This window comes from Zeus faber (assembly GCF_960531495.2).
Source record: "Zeus faber genome assembly, chromosome: 8".
NCBI classification, from domain to species: Eukaryota; Metazoa; Chordata; class Actinopteri; order Zeiformes; family Zeidae; genus Zeus; species Zeus faber.
This window is the reverse complement of record NC_137195.1, coordinates 29906796-29919793: the sequence shown is the minus strand read 5'-3', so window position 1 is coordinate 29919793 and position 12998 is coordinate 29906796. Positions and strand designations below refer to the sequence as shown.

The 12998-nt window shown below is 39.2% G+C and overlaps 1 protein-coding gene across 2 annotated transcripts; it reads right to left on the bottom strand.

Moving 5' to 3' along the window:
• Positions 1-1809: 1809 nt before the first annotated feature.
• osr2 (odd-skipped related transciption factor 2) lies at positions 1810-5882 on the bottom strand. 2 transcript variants are annotated; one of them, XM_080006137.1, is made up of 4 exons: positions 5566-5882; positions 3436-4151; positions 2993-3092; positions 1810-2388 (listed from the first exon to the last, which is right to left on the bottom strand). In XM_080006137.1, exons 2-4 carry the CDS (start codon positions 4092-4094, stop codon positions 2206-2208), a joined length of 942 nt encoding a protein of 313 aa, XP_079862263.1. In that variant the 5' UTR covers positions 4095-4151; positions 5566-5882; the 3' UTR covers positions 1810-2205. The 2 variants fall into 2 exon arrangements, with proteins under 2 accessions (XP_079862263.1, XP_079862264.1); XM_080006138.1 differs by having other exon boundaries at positions 1810-2306.
• Between the last annotated feature and the right edge of the window lie 7116 nt (positions 5883-12998).

Genomic DNA, 12998 nt, shown 5'->3' with positions numbered 1-12998 from the left:
TAATGCATATAATGAATATATCATCCAAAGTCCTCCACTTTACTGAGGCAGGATCAGTTATAGCGATAAACCGAATAATAAATTGTTTCCACCTAAATTCCCTCCCCTAAAAAAGTGAAAACAAACCAAATGACAAAGATAAGCGTTAACAGTTTTTACAGTTCGTTTTTGTTGAGTATGTATATTCTACTTATTTGAAATTGTAGTTGAAAGCGTTTGGGGAACAATATTCAACGTATAAATGCTTTATTAATTTATGAATATGAATTTGGCGGTCGGAAAATTTATTCTGGAATTATAAAACCATTAATCACGGAATCATGGAATTTGAGTCGCTGACGTGTTGTTCCGTGTCTATAATACCGTCACGTCCTATTTATTTAGGGGTAGCTAGGACAGAATATTTCTATAAGAATAGTCTTTGTTCACTGAAATAAACTGAATGAGTCAATATTGTTTTGCAAAAGAGTTCAATAAATTGTGCTGCAAAAAATATTTATGATCCTCATTTTGTTTACTCATATTATCATCGCTATGATAATTATTGGTGGTTCCAGCAGCGTTGTTCTTAAATATCTTAATCTCTTAAATATCTTATAAACACAGCCCCCCCCCCCCCTCTCTCTCTCTCTCTCTCTCTCTCTCTCTCTCTCTCTCTCTCTCTCTCTCTCTCTCTCTCTCTCTCTCTCTCTATATATATATATATATATATATATATATGTATGGTTTGTTTTCAATTAGTATTTGTTTTTGTATATTGTTTTTATTATACATGTTTGTATATATATGCCGTAAAGTTCTTTCTGCAAGTCGCCTACCTGAGCTTTTTAGTCCAGATTTCTTGTTAGAAATACAATATAAGTCATATAGAAATAGAACAATTTTAATTTCATGTGAAATCGGTTACATCAAAATGTATATAAAAATATCTTTACTTTAAAATGTGTTGACATCCGATTTCGTGTTGGGAGACCGGATGACGATTTAAAAGAAAAATACACTTTATTTTGCCTCAAAATACAGACAAATGATATTGTCCGTGACACTAACGTTTCTGTTTTACTATAACATTCAGTTGTAATATCGAATCCGGCGACATAATTAAGATATATATATATACACATATATATATATTTATATATATATACATATATATGTATGGTAGCTGAACCGATGTGATATCACACCAAATAACCTATGATGATGATGATGAAGCGTTACAACGAAGCTTAAATAAATAAGGCGATATTTAACAAATTAAATATCGATATCGACAATATCCAGACCTTAGCGGTTCTGTGGTTGCTGGCAGTCCTCCCACCTATTTGTGAATCAGCTGTGATAGGGCTGAGATGATTTCGATTAAGATATTTGATATCAGGCTTTCTGTTAATAGCGTTAATATAATGCATATTACTGCCTGTCGATACCAGACTCCAAATGGAAGGAAACAGGACAAATTGAGATAATTGATCGTGTGAATGGGATCAAGGCAGCATAATAGCTAACTGGAATTATATAATAATTAGCCTATAATGCAACATTTAATAAGAACAATATTGATAAAAACTAAATAAATAAATATAACATTTATAGACCTGTCCAAAATATCAACCCCAATGTTGAATACGAACTGATTTTTTTGTTGTCATCTCCAAGCCAATCTGAGTCAAGATGAATAAATGTCATTTTCAAATAAATCATTCAATTTAATTCCCGACCCCACTTGTCAAATTCCAAAGCAAGCGAAACCAAAAAATAAAATACAATTAAATTAAACAAAAAAAAAAACGCAACCTCACCAGCGAAAACATTTAAGTTGCTTTATTTTCTAAAATACACTTTAACATACTTTAAATTTATGCCTGCTTTTTAACGCGTTTTTTTTCTTTTTTTTTCTCATTTCAATGTCACGAAAATAAAAAATAAAACAACATTATTTACACGGTCTCAGTATTTTACAGGGTGTAAGAAAGAAAGACGGTTCATTCGTTCCAAGGTCCTTCGCATTCAAAGAAACAACCGTATCGGTTACGGTAAAGTGTCCCAAAAATGTTCGACATTGTCTTTGAGCAAAACAAAACAATGATAAAAAAAAAAGTCGACTTGTCTTTTTTTTCCTTTGTCCATTGATATTTGTGTCTGTTGTTTTTTTTTGTTTTTGGTTTTGTTTTTTTTGTACAGTTGTCCAGCCTTTACCCGGCCTTAGTAGTCCTGACGGGGAGTGTGCGTCAAACTGTGCCGTCGCAGGTCACAGTTGCGCCGAAACACCTTTCCGCAGCGACCGCAGCTGTAGGGCTTGATGTCTGTATGGGTGAGAAGGTGAGTTTTCAGGTTACTTCTTTGATTAAAGGTTCTTCCGCATGTGGGGCATTTGTGGGGTGACTCCTGTTTAGATTTAAAGCAAGCAAATGATTGATTATTCCCATTGTAGCGGTGCCATGTTGTATTATCTGTGTATTTCTTTATTTTTTTGTCACTTGAATTAGAATTCAAGAACTATAATGAATTCTTATATATATATATATATATATATATATATATATATATATATATATATATATATATATATATATATGTATATTGTTTTTATTATACATGTTTGTTTATGTATATATATATACACAAACAAACATGTATAATTAAAACAATATACAAAAACAAATCCTAATTGAAAACAAACCATATATATATATATATATATATATATATATATATATATATATATATATATATATTATCATCCCAAATGCATGCAGTAGTTTTATCTGAATAAATTTGATTATTGGATTATTAGATCGAATTCATATCATCTTAATTTGTCGTTTATAAATATTAATAAATAAATAAATAAATAAATAAATGAATGAATTTAAAAAAAAAATATATATATATATATCTATATATATATATATATAAACACACACACACACACATATATATATATTCGTGACTTGCACGGTTGTGCGTCGTGATAGGGTTGAGAGCTCACCTGCATGTGTAAGGTTTTGTGGACGGCTAGGGTTCGAGACTGACAGAATCCCTTTCCGCACTCTTGACATTTGAAGGGTTTCTCCTTGGAGTGAATGTATCTGTCAAAGCGGAGACAACACATGGGGTCAAATGTCTGAGGCAGCAGCAGTTACAAACCCCATCGATCGGCAATGGGCTTTGGGGGGGGGGCTCTATTATAGTTATGGAGTATGCCGATTTGAGATAGATTATGACAATGCTATAACAGTGCTTTAGCGCCCCCGTGGAAAAAAAAAAACCCCTGGGAAATTGGCATGCAAGAGGATGCTTTCAGAAGAAAAACAACAACTTTGAAAGACAGAAGAATATCAATATATGTATGTGATCAATACACTGTTAAAGTAATCCCATCCAGTGATAAGCCAAGACAATGAGGTGACGGTGTGACGGTGTGGTTCTCACCTGTGGTCTCTGAGGTGGTCCTGTCTCCTGAAAGCCTTGTGGCAGATGTCACAGGTGTAGGGCCGCTCGTCCGTGTGGGTCCTCTCGTGGATGAGGAGGTTGTAGGACTTGGTGAAATGCCTGCCGCAGAACTTGCAAATAAATTCCTTTTTCGTCTTGGACGGCAGCCGGCCGCGGGTGGGTTTCCGATCCGGGGACAGCTTGCTCAGCTCTGAGATCGCGCCCCCGAGTCCCGCCGTGAGTTTGGCCCGATCCGCGGCTTTCGGGGGGTCCTCCTGGGTGGCGGCCACGGCCAGGTTGGCAAAGTCGAACCTCGGCCGGTCCCCGTGGAGAGACGGGATGACGTGCGCGACGGAGCCCTGTTTGGGCTGGAAGAGGTGCGCCGCGGCCGCGAACGGCAGCGAAGGGAAGGGGAAGCGGGGGTCGACCAGACCACGGGCCGCGGCCACTTCGGTGATGGTCGAGCGCAGTCCTTGCATGTGCGGGTAGCCGAGCGTCCAGTGGTTCATGTGCATGGTCTGTACAGCGCTGAGGCCGTACAGGCCCTGGAGCTGGTCCACGGCGGCGGGGAAAGTGTTGACCGCCTGCAGGAAGGAGTAGTTGGTGAGCTGGAGGGACGGGTGCAGGGGGATGGGTGCGGGCAGGGCTTTGCTCGTCATCTCGGCGGAGGACGTCCAGTGCACCGGGGCCCCTCTGGAGAAGACACGTCCGGAACCCTGTTCCAAAAAAAAACCAAAAAAAAAAAAACACAAAAAAGCAATAAGCGTTTGACTTATTATAAATCTAAGACGTGACCCCACGTCCGTAAAATGTGCAGCAACGGCTGGCGTCAGAGCGATGGGACGAGGGCGACACTGCGCAAAAAGTCACTTTGAGGTTTTTTTTTAATTTTCGCTTCATAACCGCAGCAAACACCTAATCCAATAGACCTAAATAAAACCCGCCTGAAACCTCTAACGGGACGTCGATCAGTACTTAAATTCTATTTTGGTGACTTAATTTGCTTTTAACAAGGTTTTAGTGATTTTCTTTTCAATATTGTCAACTATGGCGAGTCCTTTTTGTGAAATCTTGACAGATATAAGTCTGAAATATTGCAAGTGCTGACCCCACATGTTATTATGGTGTTTATTAAATCAATTAAACGTTTAAAAGTTTTTTTTGTTGCTTCGGTTACACGTGTGGTCGTTTGTTGCATGGTAAGTTGGTTTAACAGCTATTCACTTTATGGGAACTAATCGCCTTTTTTTTTTATAGAGGCCAAGTTCACTTCATGCTTCTGAGTTTTGGTCTGAGACACTTTGCCCTCGAGTTATGGATGGGTATGGCTGGGAGTAATTGATGCCACAAGGCGAACGTTTTGAATTTAAAAGCAATTAAGCTGCGATACGCCAATACACAACATCTAACAACAACAGAAATGAAAGAAATGTGAGTGACTGGGTTTCAGGTCGAGTGGGCACAAAAATAAAAATCCTGTTTTCCCACAGATAGACATTATGCTGGCTGAAGTCTTTTCTCGAGTGACAAGACCATTTAAGCAATAATACAATAAAACCTATATATATATATAATATTATATTTAGTTAGGAATACTTTCCTGAACGCCTATTTTAACGGTTAATCGGATGCAATGCAATTCCTAAATTACATACAACCACAGGAGTTGCATATTTACAATGTATACGTTTATAGATTTAAAGCATTGTTCCGCAATGTATGTGTTTTTTCCATTAGGTCGCGGACGTGTTGTTGAATTGTTCATGTCCAGATTCGAATGATTTATCTTTATTACCGATCATTCTGTTCTCTAAAGGCAGTAATGTTTCTTGTTCTTCTTTTTGTTTTGTTATAAATATATATATATATATATATATTTATTTTCTGAAGAACCTGGGTTCTTGGGTGTTTTGCGCAGGTGCAGCCATTCAGCGCCAGTGAGGTGAACTTCTCTCTCGTGGGACAGCGGTTCCAAGGCTCGCACGAATTAATCGTCAACTTCTTCCCTTCCCACCCCACCACCCAAAGACAAAATGTTCTACATTTCTTTCCTAACGTATCCCTCTGTGTCTCTCGACGCGAGGGGGTCAATGGAAAGCTTTGCTTCGGACGATACAGACAGGATCTTACCCCCCAATAAATAGTTGCCAAAGGTCACTCTCGCACAGTCCCGCGGCGTGTGTCAGCTAATCCAGAGCGAGCGAAGGCGTCGAAAAGCTCCGGTAAAGCGTCGGCGAGCGTTTTCTCAGCGCGTCCATGTGCCAACTCCGCCAACTTTGGTCAACTCGTTCGCACAAAAAAAAAAAAAAACAACAACAAAAAAAAACAAAACAAAACAATTTCGCAAAGACGCGAGAAAAGCCAGCAACTCGAAAACAAGAATGGACAGAGAAGAAGCCGAAAGAGCAGAAGGGGAAGGCGAGGGCGCAAGTGGAGCTTTGGGAAAGTTGGAGCCGCAGTGTGCGTAAAGAGCGCACGTCCCTCACTTTTCAGGGCTCCGGGCGCCGGAGCGCAACAGCCCGCCCCCCCACCACCCCCAGATACACCCACCCACCCCCACCCCGACACGCCTTCTCTCCCCGTGATTTAACTCCAATGTTCTCCTCTGTTTATTTGTGTTTGGATAGCAACTACGGCATGTAGACTCAAGAACCACCCACCCCCCCCCCCTCTCTCTTTCTGACACTTCTCCTTTCTTGCACTATATACTGCATATACCTTTTTTGGCCGGTACATCCTTGAAAGTGGGACTCAATAGGCAAAACGTGTGTGTGTGTGTGTGTGTGTGTGTGTGTGTGTGTGTGTGTGTGTTATTATTTTTTCCTTTCTCTTTTTATTCTTTTCTTTTTTTATCCTTTGAGATATCCGAGAGGCTTACAAGATTTTTTTTTTAAAGCCCCACAATGAAAGAAAAAGGAGGACGTATGTAAGAGTAACCACATTCAATTGTTTTGTTAGACATAACAATTTATAGTATAATATATAAAATTAGAAAAAGGTCCAACTACAAAAACAAACACACACACACACACACACACACACACATCCTATACAAATAATTATTAAAATAAAGTCAAACTATGAATAAAAAATGATTTCAACATCGGGGGTTGTTGAAATCAAAACATTTTGGGCTCAAAGGACAAACAAAAATAAGAGATAATTATATCACAATGAAAACGCCACGGGTCTCGTTGGATTGTTATTACGTCATCATTGCAGCGAATAGCCTATACATTTCCCCACATCCAAACGACTAATGTTTTTAATAATGTATGTAATAACATAAGTCTTCTAGATTTTTGCTTAAATACTCCAGTCACGGCTTTAATTTAAGATATTTGGGATGTATTCCTTTATGACACGAAAACAATGGTTCGGACAGGGATCAGACCAAATACTTAACAATCATTCTTTTTGACCAGTAAAGGATACCGAACTTCAGTTACTTATGTAAATTAAAAGAACGCTCGATAAGAACTCAAGTAAAAAAAGGTTTATTCAACCAAGAATAATATGTCGGTGATTTTATTTGTATTGTATTATTTTACGAGGGAAAAGTTAAAAAAAAAAACAACCCAAATATGTAAAAATAAATGAATAACAAGTCCCTAAGAAAACACAACATCATGGTAGCACTCGTCATAATTTGTTTTCAGCTATTTGTTATCAACCAGTGGTACTATGCTACCGTGCAATTCATATTTTTATAAATGCATGGCACACCAACATCCTTGACCCAAACAAGCGCGCACAGGGTTGGCAAGTACCCAAGCTGCAGGCGCTCGACCCTCAATCTCCAAGTCATAAAGCCAGTCTGCAGCACCCCCTATTGGAGCAACATTAAAATGACACCCTTCCGGGGAAGCGCCGAAAGCGGAGATTTTCCCGGCACAAGGCCCCGGCTCATAGGTGCTGCTACAACAAAAAAAAAAACCCCCCCAACTCCATTCCATTTTGCTATTTTGTTTTATAGGCCCTCAAAATAATTGCAAAGTTATTAAAAAAATAGTGTCAGATGCATTTTTCTAACCAATGCACCATTCTAAACAGCAGCGGAAGCTTATTTCTGGGCATCTAGGTCTAATTGTCGTGGTAAAAAACAAACCAAAAAAAACGTTCATTAACAATTCGAAAATAATTGCAAATTGCTGATTAAAAAATTCTGTTATTTATGGTGAATATTCTTCGTATAGGAAATAATATAGCCTATTGGTTACTATAGGCCTATTCTCGAAAAATAAAAATACCATAGCATAAGTAATACTCCTTCATGCCATTTGTAGCGTATTCAGTGTTGTATTCACTCCGCAAGGCCACACGCTCCTGCTTTTGGTCCCAGTTCAAACTCTGACTCCCCCTCCAGCGCTCTCTCTCTCTCTCTCTCTCTCTCTATATATATATATATATAAAATCTATATATAGTCAATAATCACATAAACAGAAATACAGCAATACCATGGTGTTCCAGTCTATATCTATCCATCCATCCATCCATCCATCCATCCATCCATCCATCTATCTATCTATCTATCTATCTATCTATCTATCTATCTATCTATCTATCTATCTATCTATCTATCTATCTATCTATCTATCTATCTATCTATCTATCTATCTATCTATCTATCTATCTATCTATCTATCTATCTATCTATCTATCTATCTATCTATCTATCTATCTATCTTTTTATCTATCTATCTATCTATCTATAAATCTATCTATCTATAAATCTATCTATCTATCTATCTATCTATAAATCTATCTATCTATAAATCTATAAATCTATCTATCTATCTATCTATCTATCTATCTATCTATCTATCTATCTATCTATCTATCTATCTATCTATCTATCTATCTATCTATCTATCTATCTATCTATCTATCTATCTATTTCTCTCCATTATTGGGCATTACTCCATTACAGGGCTCCAGTAAGTTTGGCCAATTCTATTATATTCTATTTTTCTCAAGTGTTTAAGATTACTTTCATATTTATTCCTCAGAATTTTTTTTGAGTCAAATATTTTACTTACAAGTCACAGTGTAGTTGAACAAACCACGCTAAAGTCCTGATGGGAACTTCATTCACAAAAGTAGCTTGTCTCAGTGTGTAAATACATTCAGTTTGCAGCACATATCGACACTGCATTTGCTTCTCCTTCTCAGCAGCACTTACCAAGTGGATAAGGCCAGGCAAGGTGATATTTTGTGGGACTGCACTGAAAACTGAATGTGATCTTTTATTATTTTACCTGGCTATATTTGTTCAAATACTCAATGCCTAATACCACACCACATTGTCTATAAATTGAAATCCATTAGAAATGATATATTTGTTCCTTTATCGGGATTATTTTGTGTCCCATTAGGGTTTGGCTTACCTTTCGCAATTCGCAGTCCTAGACTGAATAACGGGAGGCCCTTTTTTGGGGTTGTTTTTCACAGTCTGCTGATTCTCGGTATATCTCAACTTTCTGTCAGACAGGATGTCAGGGCCATGAGTGCAAGTGGGGAGCAGCACTCTTCACGCTTGCCTACCTGCTGTGGTTTCAGAGACCCCACATCCCCACCTACACTCTAAACCCATCCTGTCCCAGTAGCAGCAGTAGCAGCAGTAGCAGCATCTCTCAGGATGAGTGTTTTCAAAGACCACCGGTGTCATATTTTCCTTCACCTCAGAAAGAAGGGTTATGAGTTACTATATGTATGTAACTTAGAGCGTCTCGATTTGTAAAATGTGGGTGGGTACTACTGTGGTTTGACTAATATAATATAATATAATATAATATAATATAATATAATATAATATAATATAATATAATATAATACAATATAATATAATATAATATAATATAATATAATATAATATAATATAATATAATATAATATAATATGATATAATATGATATAATATAATATAATATAATATAATTTAATACAATTGGGTTTAGTATAATTGCATTTAATATGCTGGAAACAACACTTTTGCTTGAACTCCTTTATTTTTTATTTTTTTTTAATTTAACAAAAAAATGACTGACTAAACTACTCGCACAAAAACCTTCACTGACAGTTTTGCAAATCTGCACCTGCTTCAGTGAATCCATGGTCCTGTTGCAATTCTTTCTTGGACAACATTGCCCCCTGTTGGAATACTGTGAAATAGGACCCCCCCCCCCTCACACGCCCTGCTGTAATGGCAGAATGACTTGGTTCTCCATCTAGGAGTTGTTGGACTGGCTCCATTTGGTTGTAGGAGTACGTGATTTTATCCACTTAAGCTTAATCTTCATTACAGTTTTGTATTTTTTAACGTTGGAAGTATGCATTTATTTCCATTTTGCTTTTCTTATCGAGGTCAAGTTCACCCGTGTAACCCTTTGTCACAGTTACAGGCTCAGAGGGCTTTGCAAGGCCACATTTACACAAATGCATGCATGCAATGTCCGTTGTTAACTCTATTTTCATTCATATCTAATCCACTTTACCTTTCTTCTTGCCCGCGCCGCCTAGTATGCTGAGAACCGCGTGGCTCGTCGCCATTTCACCTTGCTGCACTCCTCACCTGCTTCCCCTCACAATTTCCCTCAAGCCCACCTTGCTATTCAATGAAGACTGTTTGGTTTGCAACGACAACCTGTTTAATTGCCATTGTTCCCCCATGGACTACACAGGTGTCTCTGTGTGCGCGTGGTAAGTCAGAGGGTAGACGTATATCCAGTACATTCCTTCGCCTTAGCACATAATCTCTTCTCCATATGCTTGTCTGTTGCCACTCTCTCCACTGCTTTTGCCGCCATCTGTTTAACAGTGAACGGCACCTTGGCGTGACCGAATGCCTCACAGGCGTCCACTCCGCCAGGTAGGCAATAAGAAGAACACTGCCATGACATTGTTCTCCTTTACCCTATTAAACCTGCAGTTAACGCCACTCAACCCCAATACCGAATCCCGCTTGTCAGCGAATAGCATCCTACCGTTGCGTCTGCTGGCCCGCTGCTTCGATGACTCTCTGTCTCTTGACATCGACTCAACTCAATTCTTCATTTCGACCAGTGTGTTAGCAGGTACATTGAATGCTGCTAGTGCTTCTAGAAATACGTGAATGCACGTCCAAAAACAGAATCCAAAACAACGGACTCTTACTTTGCAGTTGAGATGTGAGGTGTGTGTGTGTGTGTGTATGGGAAGGGGGGGCGTCAGCATGAGAGCTGTGGTAAGCGAACGGTATCCTGCAGTGCCCTGGGTTCCATTTCCTCCAGTCCTATAATACAGGCAGAGAGGGCCACGTTAAACGGTCTCGAGCATGTGCACCCAGCTATAAGGTCAATGCGTTTTTGCATTGCTATGCGGCTGTCATGAAAAAGGCATTTTCTCCGTGCGTGGTGTGAAGGGAAAGGCTTAACGGCTCAGTGGTCACAGGGGTGACCTGTTTTCCTGTTGGGGGGCATACTCCAGATTCTGTGCTGTGGTGGTGTTTTTTAGTACAATGTGATCTTGGTTGGCCTGCGTTTCATTATGTAATGATAGTCACATTAGGACCAACATACCGTTCTGAATAGAAAAATGTAAGTATATAATAAGTATAAGTATATATCACAATCAGAAACATGTTCATACAATGCTGAAAAAGTTCACAAAATAATAGTAAGTGCGCTTATCTCAAATTTTCACATTTCTTTGCATTTCATCCCAGTGGTGACGTGCCTCTTTTCGAAAACCAGTCCTAACCTGATATAAGGAACTTATAGAGCTCACCAATTCTCCTGTGATCTGGTGTCGTGATGATTTGGTTTTGGAAACCATTACAGACGCTGGACAATTTTGATAGCAGAGCTTTGAAGATGACAAGAGAGAAGTGTAGATTGCTTCATGTGGCGTTACTTATCATTACTTACCCTGTTTCTTCTCTCTTCTGCTCTTATAGCATGTTTGCCAAAGTGTAACTGCACTACTACCTGACCTGCGCTCTATCTATTTCTGTTCCCGTTCAGTTGGAAAGACCGGTTCTATTCTCTGCCGAGTGGCTCACTGAGGTGTCCAGACAGAAAACGAACATGGAGGGCCATGTCCCTTTTATAGAACTTTTCTCTTTATCTCACTGTTTCTTCACACTACAACCAGCAACAAGTGCACACTTCTGCAGCCCCCTTTTTCTCTTTATCGTATTTCAGAGCAAACTATCGTGCATTCAAATTTATGGCAGATCCAGGGTCAGTTTTCCGTAATACATTATTGACAGTTAATCTAAGATGAATAATCCGGCTGATTCCAAATCAGCGCCGTACCATTTCCATACCACCTTCACCTCTTAAACTATGACATATTGAAATTATTGTAAATTTAGGGGTTTCCAGAATTATTGATCGTACATCATGCTCATCAGGCTTAATTATCATACAACTACGATAATTATTGTACATCTGGCAACTCTGCTCTCCATCCTAAACAATCCCTCCATCACTGAGGGAAAATCTCTCCTCATCTGAAATCTAGCCCTAACCCTAACCCTCACCCCTCACAGTACGTCTCGCTTGAATCGGCGATGGACAGCAAAACTCTCCCGGGCCGTTGGTTCCTGGCCCCACTTACATATCATTAATAGCGTGACTTACACAGCGTTACTGGTCACACTGGAGGTATAGAGGAATAAATCAACACAAAAGCATAGCATGCCCTGTCTGAGTTCCCTTTTACCAGTCTGCTACCTGCGTCAGAGTGGAAGGAATGAAACAGTGTGGTGATCGGGTGATTTAAAGAGGATGGAAGAAATTGAGGAAATGGCGAATTGCGGCGAAGAGCAAAGCGGAGGTTCGGATGGATAGAAATCAACAGAGAAATTGCTTTTATGGAGAAATAAAGGGGCGAAGGGTGGAAAGACGGAAGCGTCAGGTAGACGGAATGGGTTAATTGTAGCGGTACGGACAGGCAAATGGCTTGTGAGTTGTAGCCCCAGGTGGCGCAGTTTAGAGCAATTTTGTTTTTCCCCCCAATTGAATGATCCCCGCAATACGTTGGGATTGAACAAAAAGGAATAACGCAATGGGCCCAGACGTTTTCCCATATCAACAGCAAACAGTGTTCGCAGCCATTGTGTGATTTAATATAATTTCTCTTATTACCCGGCCTTTCATCTTCTCTTTGTGATGTGCCAGATGTATGAGCGGCAGAAAGAGAGGAAATGACTTTTCACTAAAAAAGACACACACACACACACACACACACACACACACACACACACACTGTGAAACTAACCTCTTGACCATAGTTACAAGGCAGACCTTTTTGGCTGTGAAGGACCTGTGGGATCGTTTCTCTCAAGACTGAAAAGTATTCATTTCATCTTCATACATGTTTTTTTTGTGCCTCATTATGACCTCTCCATAGCCACATTTCTATTACATAACTGCAGAATCCTGCATCCCTCTGAAGAAATGCACAATTCTCATTGCGTGGCGTGATTCCAGAACCTGGGATCCAAATAACATTTCTAAACGCAATTTTCTATTGCTGATAGTTATTCTGTTCCCACAGTGGTTTGAATAAATGGCTTGCG